This window comes from Bombina bombina, chromosome 4, assembly GCF_027579735.1.
Source record: "Bombina bombina isolate aBomBom1 chromosome 4, aBomBom1.pri, whole genome shotgun sequence".
In the NCBI taxonomy this organism is placed as follows: Eukaryota; Metazoa; Chordata; class Amphibia; order Anura; family Bombinatoridae; genus Bombina; species Bombina bombina.
The window spans coordinates 104,128,725-104,145,576 of NC_069502.1; the positions used below are offsets into that span (position 1 = coordinate 104,128,725).

The following is a 16,852-nucleotide window of genomic DNA, read 5'->3' on the forward strand; positions in this document are numbered from 1 at the left end:
ATACCCAGGAATGATCTCAATTCCTTTAAGTTAGTTGGGTTTTTAGAATTGACTATAGCTTCCACCTTTTTCTTCTGAGGATTTAGCCCTCCAGAAGTAACTTCATGTCCCAAGAAGTTTACACGAGTGCTGCACCATTGAGCTTTTTGTAGGGATAATTTGACACCTGCCCTTTTAAGTTGGCTGAGGATGTGTTTAAGCTCTGCAATGTGTTTTTCAAATTCTGTGCTTTGGATTAAAACATCATCAACATAAGATAAGGTCCCCCTTTCCAGTGCATCAGGCATAGCCTTATGCATGAATACAGCAAATTCATGTCCAGAATTTATGTATCCAAAAGGGAGTCTCTGAAATGCATATTGGACCTTTTGGAATGAGAATGCCAGCTTATACTGGCCATCCTCATGTACCTTTATGGTCCAATATCCTTGTGCACAATCAATGGCAGTGAATATTTTGTATCCCTGCATTTGTGCTAGGCACTGGTCAATATATGGCACAGGCCAGCCAGACATGTACACTCATTTGTTTAGCTGTCTTAAATCAGCACACAAACGCCATTGTCCATTGGGCTTAAGAACACCTAGAATAGGATTATTATAAGAGCTGTGCACCTGTCTGATAATACCTCTTTCTTCCAAGTTTCTTATGATTTCTGCAAGAGAATCATATGAGGCTAAAGGAAGTCTGTATTGTTTAACAAAGACAGGTGGCGCATTGGGATCTGTTTGGATTCTTGCAATGTGCAAGTCTGTAGTCCCACAGTCATAAGAATCCCTAGCAAAAATATCCTTGTACTTCATCAGGAGTTCTCACAGCTGTTGGCGTTCATCATTGCTTGGACAGCCATTAGCTAAGGATATTTGCTCTTAAACTATTTGCTGAAATCCTGGAAAGATTTCAGGCTGTCCTATTTCATAGACTTCTTCCAACCTAGAGGTGAGATCCCCTTGATTATAGTTTACATTACCCCCATGACTCTGGGTAATGGGGTAATCTTGCTGTTTGATCAGCTGATCAAATATTCGGGAGGCTTCTTCAATTTTACAGATGCCTTCCTCTGAGCTGAAGGGATAAATAGATTGAATTGTAAATAGACCCTCTGGCATAGATGCAAAGGATTGTTCTATTAATTGTTCTTCAGTTAAGTATCCTTCAGGTATTAGCCCAATTACATTATTTTGTATCCAAAAGTGTAATAACTTGATTCCAGTGCGTAGCCTATGGTAGTTCCCTTGGATAATGTTATATCCTGTGGGGTCATGTTATGCACAATAACATGTATTGGAATAGTTCCAATATTCACCAAAGGAGTGTAGGTCATTGTGACACCCAGATTTTGTATTCTATGGGATAGGCAAATTAGTCTTTCAGAAGTTTTTAATTTCTGACCTCTTTTTACCTGTAAGGGTAAAAGAAATTTATCAGCCCCGGCAGGAATTACAACATCATTAGACACCTGCATATTCACAGCATATGACAATTGCTGGTTTGATTTCAGGGCTGCATTTTCATCCTGAAATACTTCAGGGTCCCCCTTTAACCTGCTCCAGAGGCAAGAGTTAATCAAATCTATTTGTATGGTATATCTATGTAAGATATCATTGCCAATGTATATTTGATTATGGAGAGTAGTTAAAACTAAAAAACAGGTGCTTCACTGACTTATTACCTATAGAGACAGATAATAAGCACTTAGCTGTGATGTTATAGCTTTCAAACCTGTCATCCAGGCCATTGACACAGAGTTCTTGGGGAGAAAGATATTTAATCACTTTAGGTTCAGCTATCTGCGCTAATAAACCTTCGCTTATATAGCTAGCTTACTGTTTTAAGTTCAATTTGGCATTCTTGATTTTACCCAAGTCATGCACTTGTATAGGGATAAATAGATCCTCTTTAACTCTCTCAATTCCTGTGAGGTATTGAGCGTGGCCCCCTCCCTTAGGGATTCTATGAACCCCCTTGTGGAGAGATATGGTTAATACATCGCCATCTAAGGAAATATTCACTATCTTTCCAGGCAAAATTTTAAAAGTATTACCATCAGAGCCACTTAAAGGAGTCTGATCATCTATTTGTAAAATAGTGATTTCAGATACAGAGTTATTCCTGAAATGAATCTCCACAGCATCTGGTTTCTCTTCCACCACGTGAGAGTTATGTCGGGGGCGAGATATACCAGATTTCTCATAATTGATAGGCCTTTTAACTTGTGACCAAATTACATTATTTATGCAATCAATTATGGTGCTTAATCGCTTCAGGAGATCACTACCAATAATTAAACGATCAGTTGGCAGACCCACTATAATGACAGGGTGTCTTATGACCCTGTTCCCCAATTTAAATTTTAACCAGGCAGTACCGTAAACTTTTAGGGAGTCACCCCCAACTCCTATTAGAGAACCATCAAATTCTTTTTTTTTTAAGTTTGTGGGGTGTTAGCTCATTTAGCTGTGTGTAGTACCTGTGGGATAAAATAGTTGCCTGAGACCCAGTATCAATTAATCCCATGATAGGGTTGGAGACTGAATCTTGCAGCTCAGCTAATACATAATATCTCCCTGCAGTTTCTACCATTTCACACATAAAATTGGCATTATCATACATCTGTGGGTTTCGCCACGTTTTACCTGAATCCGCCATGTTTTCTATGACAGGGTCGGCTGGATTCTTGTGTACTGCATCTGTGGAAATAAGGTTAAGAGAACACTGCAAAGGAAAAGATTGGTTAATGTTTTCAGGCCGAGGTTGCTCGTCATCACAGCTAAACCGTCCGTTTCTGGTCTGTGGGGAGAGAACATGATTAGTACCATTGACATTTATCATTACATTTTGTATATCTCTCCCCTCCCTTTCAGGTGATACTGCAGTATTTATTACTGTGCCTGTGGTCCACTGCTGACCACTGGATGTACCCCTAAAAAAGTATTGTTCGGTTGCTGAGCTGTAGAAGGTTGACTCATATTAGCAAATTGTTCGCTCAACCGACTTTACTGGGTACAAAGCATATCTACCTGATCATACAAGTTACCTCTACTTCTGGGCCTATCTCTTGGTGCCCCATAATAATGATTCCTGGACCATTGGGTTCCCTCAGAATCAGGGCTGCCATTTCTATTTTGTTATGGTTGCCCCTGAGGTTCAGCTTGTTCAGCATAAGTACTTTGGGGAGCATTATATACTTGGGGTGTCTGGTTACCCTGAGAATATCTTCACCATCTATTGTATCTACCCTTGCGAGGATACAAATTATTTGGTGAGTACTCTCTTTGTGAGTAATTATTCACCTAATTATGTCCCCCACTTTGGTTATAGTCTCTCTGCGCCTCAGCCCGTGTTGGGGAAGGGGTAGAGTTAAACCTCTGTGGAGATGGCCTGTTTTGTCTGGCCACCTCCGCGTAGGTTTTCTTTTTAGACTCCAAATTGAGGAGGTGACACCCTAGTTTCTGCCACAATTTTGGGTTTTGATTCCTTTTTAACCCCCTGTTCACTGGACTGCTGAATAGAGTATAACTTTGTGCTCTCTTTGATCAGCCACTCCAATGAACAGTTCTCATCAAAATCTCTAGCTAAATTAATTTTGATAGGTGTAGGCAGTGCTTCTAAAAATAAATTTACAAATTCTGAGCATTCAAATATGGGATTATCTTCTAATTTTTAATACAGAAAGGAACTTGATGGGACTTTGATTCGCACAATATTTTAAACCATATACAGCTATTTTTGCCACAGTTTTAGTGCGATGTTGCCCAAATTCTTTTCTGCATTGTTGTTTTATTTCACTCCATGAATGAATATTCATATCCTTTAGTGAAGTAAAGAATTTGTGATGTTTACCGTCAAATACCCAGGGCAGAAGTTTAATTTTTAATTTCTCACTTGTAACATTCATTATAGGTAATGCATTTTCAAAGGCCTCTAAGTGATCAATTACAGAGTTTGTTCCCTTGTTGGAGAATACAGGTACGGCACCCTTTAGGAAAGTAATTATTTAATGGGAGTCATACACCTTATTAGACGTGCTTTGGGACTCCTTATTAGAGTTTCCCTCACCCGCACAAGCTGAGTTACAGCAGTTCCCTGGACTTACATCATGAGGTGATTGTCTATTTGGGAAATCTTTTTCTGACCCAATAGGGGTCATTTGTCTACACTCTACACATTTGTTAGCATTATCTGCATTATTCTCACTGTTAATATAGGGGTTTTCATTATGGTGATACGACCTTTTTAAATCACTTACGGCTAGATTTAGAGTTCTGCGGCCAAAGCGGTGCGTTAGCTACGCATGCTTTTTTTCCCCGCACCTTTTAAATACCGCTGGTATTTAGAGTTCACAGAAGGGCTGCGTTAGGCTCCAAAAAAGGAGCGTAAGGCATATTTACCGCAACTGCAACTCTCAATACCAGCGTTGCTTACGGACGCGGTCAGCTTCAAAAACGTGCTCGTGCACGATTCCCCCATAGGAAACAATGGGACAGTTTGAGTTGAAAAAAAACCTAACACCTGCAAAAAAGCAGCGTTCAGCTCCTAACGCAGCCCCATAGTTTTCTATGGTGAAACACTTCCTAAGTCTGCACCTAACACCCTAACATGTACCCCGAGTCTACACACCCCTAGCCTTACACTTATTAACCTCTAATCTGCCGCCCACGCTATCGCTGACCCCTGCATTACACAATTAACCCCTAATCTGCCGCTCCGTACACCGCCGCAACCTACATTATCCCTATGTACCCCTAATCTGCCCCCCACAACGTCGCTGCCAGCTACCTACAATAATTAATCCCTAATCTGCCGACCGGATCTCGCCGTTACTCTAATAAATGGATTAACCCCTAAAGCTAAGTCTAACCCTAACACTAACACCCCCCTAAATTAAATATAATTTAAATCTAACGAAATAAATTAACTCTTATTAAATAAATTATTCCTATTTAAAGCTAAATACTTACCTGTAAAATAAATCCTAATATAGCTACAATATAAATTGTAATTATATTGTAGGTATTTTAGGATTAATATTTATTTTACAGGCAACTTTGTATTTATTTTAACCAGTTACAATAGCTATTAAATAGTTATTAACTATTTAATAGCTGAAATAGTTAAAATAATTACAAAATTACCTGTAAAATAAATCCTAACCTAAGTTACAATTAAACCTAACACTACACTATCAATAAATAAATTAAATAAACTACCTACAATTATCTACAATTAAACCTAACACTACACTATCAATAAATTAATTAAATAAAATACCTACAAATAAATACAATTAAATAAACTAACTAAAGTACAAAAAATAAAAAAATATTTACAAACATTAGAAAAATATTACAACAATTTTAAACTAATTACACCTACTCTTAGCCCCCTAATAAAATAACAAAGACCCCCAAAATAAAAAAATGCCCTACCCTATTCTAAATTAAAAAAGTTCAAAGCTCTTTTACCTTACCAGCCCTGAAAAGGGCCATTTGAGGGGCATGCCCCAAATAATTCAGCTCTTTTGCCTGTAAAAAAAAACATACAATACCCCCCCCAACATTACAACCCACCACCCACATACCCCTAATCTAACCCAAACCCCCCTTATATAAACCTAACACTAAGCCCCTGAAGATCTTCCTACCTTAACTTCAGCATGCCAGGTTCACCGATCCGTCCACCGAAGTCTTGATCCAAGCCTCCAAAATCTTGATCAAAGCCCAAGCGGGGGCTGAAGAGTGACGTCCATCCTCCGGCTGAAGTCTTGATCCAAGCGGGCAGAAGAGGACATCCGGACCGGCAAACATCTTCATCCAAGTCGCATCTTCTATGTTCTTCAATCCGATGACGACCGGCTGAACTTCAAGACCTCCAGCGCGGATCCATCTTCACTGACGACTTCCCGACGAATGACGGTTCCTTTAAGGGACATCATCCAAGATGGCGTCCCTCGTATTCCGATTGGCTGATAGGATTCTATCAGCCAATCGGAATTAAGGTAGGAAAATTCTGATTGGCTGATGGAATCAGCCAATCAGATTCAAGTTCAATCCGATTGGCTGATCCAATCAGCCAATCAGATTGAGATCGCATTCTATTGGCTGTTCCGATCAGCCAATAGAATGCAAGCTCAATCTGATTGAATTTTCCTACCTTAATTCCGATTGGCAAATAGAATCCTATCAGGCAATCGGAATTCGAGGGACGCCATCTTGGATGACGTCCCTTAAAGGAACCGTCATTCGTTGGGAATTCGTCGGTAAAGATGGATTAATCTGCGCTGGAGGTCTTGAAGATCAGCCGGTCATCATCGGATTGAAGAACATAGAAGATGCGGCTTGGATGAAGATGTTTGCCAGTCCGGATGTCCTCTTCTGCCCGCTTGGATCAAGACTTCAGCCGGAAGATGGACGTCACTCTTCAGCCCCCGCTTGGGCTTGGATCAAGATTTCGGAGGCTTGGATCAAGACTTCGGTGGACGGATCGGTGAACCTGGCAGGGTGAAGATAAGGTAGGAAGATCTTCAGGGGCTTAGTGTTAGGTTTATTTAAAGGGGGTTTGGGTTAGATTAGGGGTATGTGGGTGGTGGGTTGTATGTTTTTTTTACAGGCAAAACAGCTGAATTCTTTGGGGCATGCCCCGCAAAGGGCCCTTTTCAGGGCTGGTAAGGTAAAAGAGCTTTTCTATTTTAATTTTAGAATATGGTAGGGCATTTTTTTATTTTGGGGGTCTTTGTTATTTTATTATGGGGCTTAGAGTAGGTGTAATTAGTTTAAAATTGTTGTAATATTTTTCTAATGTTTGTAAATATTTTTTATTTTTTGTAACTTAGTTCTTTTTTATTTTTTGTACTTTAGTTAGTTTATTTAAATGTATTTATTTGTAGGTATTGTATTTAATTAATTTATTGATAGTGTAGTGTTAGGTTTAATTGTAGATAATTGTAGGTAGTTTTTTTAATTTATTTATTGATAGTGTAGTGTTAGGTTTAATTGTAACTTAGGTTAGGATTTATTTTACAGGTAATTTGTAATTATTTTAACTAGGTAACTATTAAATAGTTATTAACTATTTAATAGCTATTGTACCTGGTTAAAATAAATAAAAAGTTGCCTGTAAAATAAATATTAATCCTAAAATAGCTACAATATATTTATAATTTATTTTGTAGCTATATTAGGGTTTATTTTACAGGTAAGTATTTAGCTTTAAATAGGAATAATTTATTTAATAAGAGTTAATTTATTTCATTAGAATAAAATTATATTTAATTTAGGGGGGACTTAGGGTTAGTGTTAGAATTAGCTTTAGGGGTTAAAAAATGTATTATAGTAGCGGTGAGCTCCGGTCGGCAGATTAGGGGTTAATACTTGAAGTTAGGTGCCGGCGATGTTAGGGAGGGCAGATTAGGGGTTAATATTATTCATTATAGGGTTATTGAGGCGGGAGTGAGGCGGATTAGGGGTTAATAACTTTATTATAGTAGCGGTGAGCTCCGGTCGGCAGAATAGGGGTTAATACTTGAAGTTAGGTGTCGGCGATGTTAGGGAGGGCAGATTAGGGGTTAATACTATTTATTATAGGGTTATTGAGGCGGGAGTGAGGCGGATTAGGGGTAATAACTTTATTATAGTAGCGGTGAGCTCCGGTCGGCAGATTAGGGGTTAATACTTGAAGTTAGGTGTCGGCGATGTTAGGGAGGGCAGATTAGGGGTTAATACTATTTATTATAGGGTTATTGAGGCGGGAGTGAGGCGGATTAGGCGTTAATAACTTTATTATAGTAGCGGTGAGCTCCGGTCGGCAGATTAGGGGTTAATAATCGTAGGTAGGTGGCGGCGACGTTGGGGGCGGCAGATTAGGGGTTAATAAATATAATATAGGGGTCGGCGGTGTTAGGGGCAGCAGATTAGGGGTTCATAGGGATAACGTAGGTGGCAGCGGTGTGCGGTCGGCAGATTAGGGGTTAAAAAATTTTAATAGAGTGGCGGCGATGTGGGGGGACCTCGGTTTAGGGGTACATAGGTAGTTTATGGGTGTTAGTGTACTTTAGAGCACAGTAGTTAAGAGCTTTATAAACCGGCGTTAGCCCAGAAAGCTCTTAACTACTGACTTTTTTCTGCGGCTGGAGTTTTGTCGTTAGATTTCTAACGCTCACTTCAGTCAAGACTCTAAATACCGGCGTTAGAAAGATCCCATTGAAAAGATAGGATACGCAAATGGCGTAGGGGGATCTGCGGTATGGAAAAGTCACGGCTGCAAAGTGAGCGTTAGACCCTTTCCTGACTGACTCCAAATACCAGCGGGCGGTAAAAACCAGCGTTAGGAGCCTCTAACGCTGGTTTTGACGGCTACAGCCCAACTCTAAATCTAGGCCTTAGTTCTCTCTGGCTTTGCGCAAGCTGTTTATTTAACTCTTGTATCTGTGTTAGTAAGTCTATGTTATGCTTATCTAAGGTGCTTAGGTTTTTGGCAAACTCATCCATTTTATTTTTGGCTATTTTTAAATCCTCTTCGCATCTGTGTGAGGAATGAATACTACTTTCTAGCTCCTGTATTTGCAATTCTTTGTCTATGACACAAAGCAGCATTTCGTCAATAACGCATATCACAAGGGGCCAAGATTTTAGTATTAGTTCGTCTCGCTTTTTGTGAGCCTTGCATTGATTAATCATTAATAATTCTTGGAATAATTAATTGTTTTCATACCACATATTATTATCAACGGTAATATTTTTAGCCCTAATTTCAAGCATATCCATAAAATCATTTAATTCACCCGCAATATTAAGTCTCTCTTTAATGTGGCCTATAATGTCCTTCTTCAGGACCTGACCTCGAGTAAGGGGTATTGTCAGGGGACCATTTTCAACGCTATGTACAGATTCACTTCTGGCTACAGACATTATCATTTTGGTTTAGTATTTAGTTAAATTAAAACACTAATACAATTTTTACCAATAAAAAGAGAGAGAGAAAAAAATATATATTTTAAAAAAAAATTAATATGAATTTTGAAATATGAAAAAATAATATTTTTATGAATTTTGAAATATGAAAAATTAATATTTTTATGAATTTTGAAATATGAAAAATTAATATTTTTATGAATTTTGAAATATGAAAAATTATTATTTTTATGAATTTTGAAATATGAAAAATTATTATTTTTGATTAATTTTGAAATATGAAAAATTTATATTTTTATTATTTTTTAAAAAAATTAATCTTTAACAATATTTCAAAATGTCAATATCAATCTCGAAATATGAACATCAATATTTCAATCTTTAAAATAAAAATTATATTTTCAAAATATTAATTTCGAAATATTAATTATTTTTTTTTCTCTTTTATAATAATTTCTATTTACTACAAATATATTATATCAATATGATAAATATTAATAATATCTCCTGCAAGTGCCTCCATATAATATGTCAGTATATTTATAAGAATTTCAGTAGTGCTCTCCAAATAATATGTAAGTTTATAGCAGGTTTATAATATAATATATTTAATGATTATCCTTTAAAAATAAACCCTCAATCAATATGCATCTACTAGAAACCACAAAATTAATATAAATACCTGAATTATTTTTATTAGTTAATATCTATGAACACATTGAAACATATTTGTATGGATCAGAATGCAGAGTTCATACACGTTTACCTTTAGAACTAGCCTATTCACAATAGCCTTTCATTCAGAGTTGCATTCATAATATCACAGTGAGATTTAAGATAACAACTACTAATATTCAACAATACAATTAACAATTCTAATACAATTCTAATTTGGACACTAAAAATACATATATTCTTACTGTAAACCGTTACTTTAAAATGTCTTTATTTAAACTGGAACAAATTCTTATTTACTTATAATTAAAACCAATTCTAAGATAGATATATATATATATATATATATATATATATATATATATATATATATATATATATATATTCTATATTTTGCACAGATGAATTATTTATGCATGCAAGATACAAATTTGACACTATACAGGATTATGGATACCAATTTTAAAACACAATTTATTTCTTTAAGCCTGCTACATACAGCAACAATGAATGTTTGTTTTAAATGTTTTGCATACAGAAAGACAAACTAAAAGCTATTCAAGACTATGAAACACAGTTTAAAATACTGAGTGCTCCTTTAAATCTTCTAATTATAATTTAAATATGGTCTTACCAATAACCTTTGTATACTTTATATATATATATATATATATATATATATATATATATATATATGTATACATATATATATATATATATATATATATATATATATATATATATATATATATATATACATTACCAAAATGACCAAAATTGATGGTTCAGTTACCAAAAAACTTGTTTCATCTCAGAATACAGATAAGTACATTTTTGCAATCAAGGAGAAAAGGCAGTCAGCTTGCTCATAATGACTGTATTTCGACGGCCCAGCAGTAGTTATCACTCAAAGTTATCAGCCTGTGTTCTTTACCTCTCTTGCTTTTACTTATATAAGTTTTCACTCATTTATGAAACCATGTGGGTGGCCCTACGGAGCTGACCATCCCATTGGTTACCTGGAAAGTCTATTTGGATTGGCCCTTGGCTTGGCATGGTCACCATGGAAACACATCTTTTAACATTTAAGTCCCTTGACTGTCATACTGGATTCTGGCCATCGGGTGGCAGCAGACAACAACACAGCAATACATTTTCTATCCAACATTTTTAACAATTCATTATTTCTATGAAATGGTTATTCATTAGACCTTAACTTCCTGCATCAATCACTCACAATATAAATTATAGATGGGGCAGCATCATATAATTTCTCTGATTATTTCAATATGAAACACCATGTGTCCCCAACATCATACTATATTAAAGCTAATTAATACTGCTAATTATTCTGAAATTAATTGCATTTATACATCTGTTATATATGTATTCACACAAATACAGCATGTTCTACATCTCCAACATATTCTGCATGCATGAATCTTATCTATGGTCCATCTGAAATAAAAATAAGTGTTATTAATCATTTCTTTTTAGGTCCACAAATATTCTTAAAAACATAGAGGCTAAGATGTTTTATGCTTTCAATATATATATATATATATATATATATATATATATATATATATATATATATATATATATATATATATATATATATATATATAATTTCTATGCAGTATCTTGTATTTATCATCTTTTAGCTCCATCTAGAAAAACAGAAAAACATGTTATTTATATATATATATATATATATATATATATATATATATATATATATATATCAACATGGGATTATTACAGTATTCATTTAATTTATTACAGGTTTGAATTTATTTTTCATATATATATTCAATACAACAATTACCCCTTTAATATAATATGTCCCGGCTCAATATATATACATATATGGGTTATTTGAATTATTTGAAACACACACATGAAAAATTTGCATCATTCCTTTTGCAAAAATTATATATTTTTATTTATGCTATACAGGGATGGTACATGCTAATTTGTCTATTTTCTGCACCTGGATACTTCACAGGGGACAATTTACACATGGCTGTGAACAGTCATTTCTTCAACCAACACTGCTCCTCCCCATAAATTTCATTAGGCCTGAAATAAAGTTTCCAGACACTTCGTCCTCACTCACCGCATGGGGCAAGGAGTGCTCTGAAGTTTGCACTTCCTATTTAAGGAGTAAATGTTTTAGTGTCAGAGGGAAACTTTAATTATAATCTGGTATGGGCTTCATTTTCACACGCTAGCTAGAAATGTCTCTTTTGAAATGATCTCTATGATTGTCCTGTATAATTGAAAGAAGTGGGGGAGGACTGACTATGGGTTCTAAATCAATCTTTTACATCAGAATTGCTATTCTACAGCACATCTGATAAAATAGACGGCCTCATATATACACACATCCTTTTTATATTATTTTCATATATATATATTAGTATATATACATATATGTCATTGACCTGTACCCTGACATTTAGTTAATTTTATTTAATTGTAATTCATTTATTTTAATTTAGGTAATTCATTTAATGATAGTGTAGTGTTAGGTTTAATTGTAACTTAGGTTAGGATTTATTTTACAGGTACTTTTGTATTTATTTTAGCTAGGTAGTAATTAAATAGTTAATAACTATTTAATAACTATTGTACCTAGTAAAAATAAATACAAAGTTGCCTGTAAAATAAAAATAAAATCCTAAAATAGCTGCAATGTAACTATTAGTTATATTGTAGCTATCTTAGGGTTTATTTTATAGGTAAGTATTTAGTTTTAATTAGGAATAATTTATTTAGATTCATTTAAATTATATTTAAGTTAGTGGGTGTTAGGGTTAGCGTTAGACTTAGGTTTAGGGGTTAATACATTTTATATAGTGGCGGCGACGTTGGGGGCGGGAGATTAGGACTTAATAAATTTAATATATGTGGCGGCAGTGTAGGGGGGTCAGATTAGGGGTTAATAAATTTTATGTAGATGGTGGCGGGGTCCGGGAGCAGCGGTTTAGGGGTTAATAACTTTATTATGTTGCGGTGGGCTCTGGGAGTGGCAGTTTAGAGGTTAATACATTTCTTAGAGTTGTGACGGGTCTGGGAGCGGCGGTATAGGGGGTAAAACAGTATAGTATAGTGTGGGTGCTTAGTGACAGGGTAGAAAGAAAGCTGCGAATAAGCCGATGAGCAGCGAGATCGATGACTGTTAGTTAACAACAGTCTGCTGCTCATCGCACCGTACTTGATGCGCAGCTTTTTGACAGCTTTCTTGATAATTTTGGCAAACGTATTCAGGTCTGCGACAGCGATGTTAGGCGATCTTAGGCAAGCGTATTGGTGCCAGCGAATGCTAGAAAGTCGACGGCTTGATAAGTAGGGCCAATGTATTGACTTGCCTTTTCCGTTAAGTTATCAATATCAGAGACTATCGGGTGTCCTAGAGGGATAGTTGGATTATTGTGAATCTTTGGCAATATGTAGAAGGTGGCTGCTTTGGGACAATGTAACAAATTGAGTAATTACCAGATAGTACAAGCACCTTAGGTTCTCTGAGCATGTGCTGTGTTTAAAATGCTGGTGCACGGTGCATACTTAAATACACTTTGAAACAGCTGTAGCTGTTATTAGAAGCATTTTTGCTAAGACATGTATATTACAAAAATGCTTCTATTCAAAACTGAAATGCATCCACATGGATTCCAATTCTACCTGGAGTGTACCTGTAATGGTCATTGTTTATGTTAATTGCTTTTCCCCATTTGTTACCATATTCAATTTGTAAATTGCTTTATTAAAAGGACATTAAACCCTTTGAGATAGTAATATAAAATGATTAATCATATATATAAAAAAGCCTGCAATATACTTTCATTACTTATTTTGTCTCCTTTTCGTGTAATTCAATTCTGAAATTATGAGCTTTTCAAGTCCTTTTAGAAATAGATGCACAGTTATGTTTCACACAGCAATTAGCTGCACACTCTAGTGACCTATATATAACTGTCACTTATTGGCCACAGTAGAGAGGTAACCAAAGTTACAGAATTGTTTTATAGACACTAAAGTTTACACTTATCTTGTCAATATTTAAACAGCTAAAGAAACTTTAAAAAATACATCTACTTGTTATTCTCAGACATATTTTCTTTAAATGCATCATTCTAATTAGTATTTTTTTAGGTCTAGATTACAAGTGGAGTGCTAAATTATCGTGGGGCCGCAGACGTCAAATTTACCCGTTTGCTGGCATTCTATAATTGACCAGCCATTACAAGTGGCTGGTTATTGCTACCGCAAGCTTGAGGTAGCAAATAGCGCTTATAAAATTAACCAGAGATCAGATCTCTAGTTAATTTTATAAATGTGCCCCAAATGCCCCCAAAATAATGATAGCAGCATCTTAATTTTTTAATAAAATAACTGCACTAGGCAATATTTTGGATCTAAAGTTGATGAGAGTAGGGTGTTAGAAAAGAAAAACCAGCACTGAAAAGTGCCTTTACATTGTTGTCTATGGGAACTGTGTGTTCCCAGTAAATATATATGTATATGCTTATATACTGTACATATATATGTATGTGTTTATATGTGTATATACACATATTAACACATACATATATACAGTATGTATACAATCATATACATATATATTTATATTTGCTGCCATCGCTTCTCTGTGCATCTGACAGCATCAGAACAAGGCTCTCATTGAATCCTATGGAAGCCCACTCTCGTGAGTGCAATTTTTCCCAACTCTGCGAACTCGAACTCGCTGACAGCTTTTAATACCAGCACACATTAGCCGCGCTGGTTTTACACAGTGGAGCACAAATATTGCTTTTATGAATCCGGTATTTAGCGCTCCACTTGTAATCTGGCCCTTAGTGTTTAATGCTCCTTTAAGCTTTCTAGAATTGTTCTCATATATTAATTCCTAATTTAGTAACGTGTATTTTGTAAGCTAATCAGTACATTTATACAAGCATACAATAAGAATACAGCTTTGCTTATGTTATTTCATAGATCAGCTATTTTAGCAAAAACATTTAAAAATATAGAAGAGATAACATTGTTACAAACCTTTGGTAGAAAATAACCTTTTAAAACAACATCATGAGTAATCTCACGTGGACTAGGGGTTGGTATAATGCTACTAAATCTTTGAATTTCGTGAATTACAGCGTCAGTATAAGGCATTTTTTTACGGTGTTCCATTTGAGGCTGGGCAGATCCAATCACTTTTTCAATTTCATTTTGTACATTTTCTGTAAGGATAAAATATATTTTGTCATTTTAAGCTATTTATTCAACTCTTTTAAGACAGTATGGGTAAAATAAAGTTTTTTTATAAATTAAAAATATTTGCAACATAAAAACATATTGCCTGAATGTTCTACTGTATGATAAACATGATTAATGGATATCCTTAGTTGTATCTTTGATATTCCCTTACATAATTTTATATTTTATATTTAACACATCTACCAAAAGGCTATTTCATAAATCAATTGCTCTTTCGCTAAAAAAAATATTCTCTTACGTAAAATAGTCATTAGTCGACAAAGAAAACAAGCTGCAACTGAGAAAAAGTTAAAAGTGGTCCACTTTATTGAAAAAATGTAAAAAGCACTATACAAAGGGCAAATCTGACGAGTTTCACGCTGCAACCAGGTGCTTTCTCATAGATAAAATTCAAACATAAGACATTGTGATTTAAAAACCAATTGCACCAATGAAATCCCGACATGTAAAAAAGCAGGTATCTATTGTCACCTTAAAGGTGTAGTTACACTTTATATAACACATGAACTATGCTAAATCCCATGTACAATTGAAGCAGAATAGCAAAACATTTGTGCTGCATCATTTGAAACATAGAAATAAGTTTAACATCAAAGAATATGTTATCTTAGAACAAAACAATCTTTCATTATGATAAAATTATTAATAACATGGAAATGAAAAATTCTACTGTCTGAGAATGCAATACATTTACAACATGAACAACCCTTTTGGCTCTAACATATTATTCTATATGAGGTTTATAGATGATTTGATCTTTATAGTGAAAGAGCCTTTTTCCTTTGAGGATTTCCTAGGTTATATTAATTGCAATGATGTTAATCTTAGATTTACAGGGTAATAAAAAGAAAATACCGTTAACTATTTGGATGTACAATGATCAGGCAATCTATCAACAGCTAGAATCCTGTCAAGCACTTTTTCGCAAAGAGACAGCAGGTAACACTATACTACATGCTGAATCCTGTCACCCCAGACACTTAGTTAGATCTATTCCTAAAATCCAATTCATGAGACTCCACCGTAATGTGAGTACAATACAGAGTTATGAGCAACAAGGTAATGATCTTATAGCTAGATTTACTGCTAGAGGTTATGATAATAAATATTTAATATAAACTTATGAAGAGATAAAACACTGGGAACCACATAAAAATCCCAAAAATGACAGTAAAAGAAAAACATTTTCTCCAGATACTATCGTATTTTCTACTGAATACTCATTGCAGTTTGACAAATTCTCGCCGCCTGGATGAGGACTTTGCCGCCTGGATGAAGATCATTCAAGCGGGACTTCAAAAACTGAAAGTGGATCGTCGGGGGTTAGTGTTAGGTTTTTTAAGGGTTTTTGGGTAGGTTTTTATTTTAGATTAGGGTTTGGGCACTCTTAAAAGAGCTGAATGCCCTTTATGGGCAGCAAAAGTGCTAAATTGTCCTTTTAAGGGCAATGCCAATACAAATGCCCTTTTCAGGGCAATGGGTAGATTAGGTTTTTTTAGTTAGATTTCTTTTATTTTGTGTGTTTGGGTGGGTGGGGGTTTGTAATGTTAAGGAGTGTTTGTTTTTATTTTTTTGCAAAAAAAGCTGTTTAACTTAGGGCAATGCCCTACAAAAGGCCATTTTCAGGGCTCTTGGTAGTTTATTATAGATTCGTTTTTTTGGGGGGGGGTGTTTTTAAAAAAAATGTGTTAGAATAGGAATAATTTTTTTATTTTGGATAATTTGTTTGTTATTTTGTGTAATGTTTTTTATTTCTTTTTGGGGTGGGTTTTTATATTAAGATTAGGGTTTGGGTACTCTTAAAAGAGTTGAATGCCCTTTTAAGGGCAATGCCCATACAAATGCCCTTTTCAGGGCAATGGGTAGATTAGGTTTAACTTTATTTTTATTTTGTGGGGTTGGGGTTTGTATACTGTTAGTGGGTGTTTGATTTTCTTTTTTAGCAAAAGGGCTGTTAACTTTAGGGCAATGCCCTACAAAAGACCCTT

General features: G+C 35.1%; 1 protein-coding gene across 1 annotated transcript in view; it reads right to left on the reverse strand.

Moving 5' to 3' along the window:
• The window catches only part of LOC128655265 (cytochrome P450 2C5-like), a 217,747-nt gene that overhangs the window by 24,823 nt on the left and 176,072 nt on the right, over nucleotides 1-16,852 (reverse strand). The window contains exon 7 of the mRNA XM_053708926.1: nucleotides 14,643-14,827. Within this exon, the coding sequence (XP_053564901.1) occupies nucleotides 14,643-14,827 (185 nt within the window). The remainder of the gene's footprint in view (nucleotides 1-14,642; nucleotides 14,828-16,852) is intronic.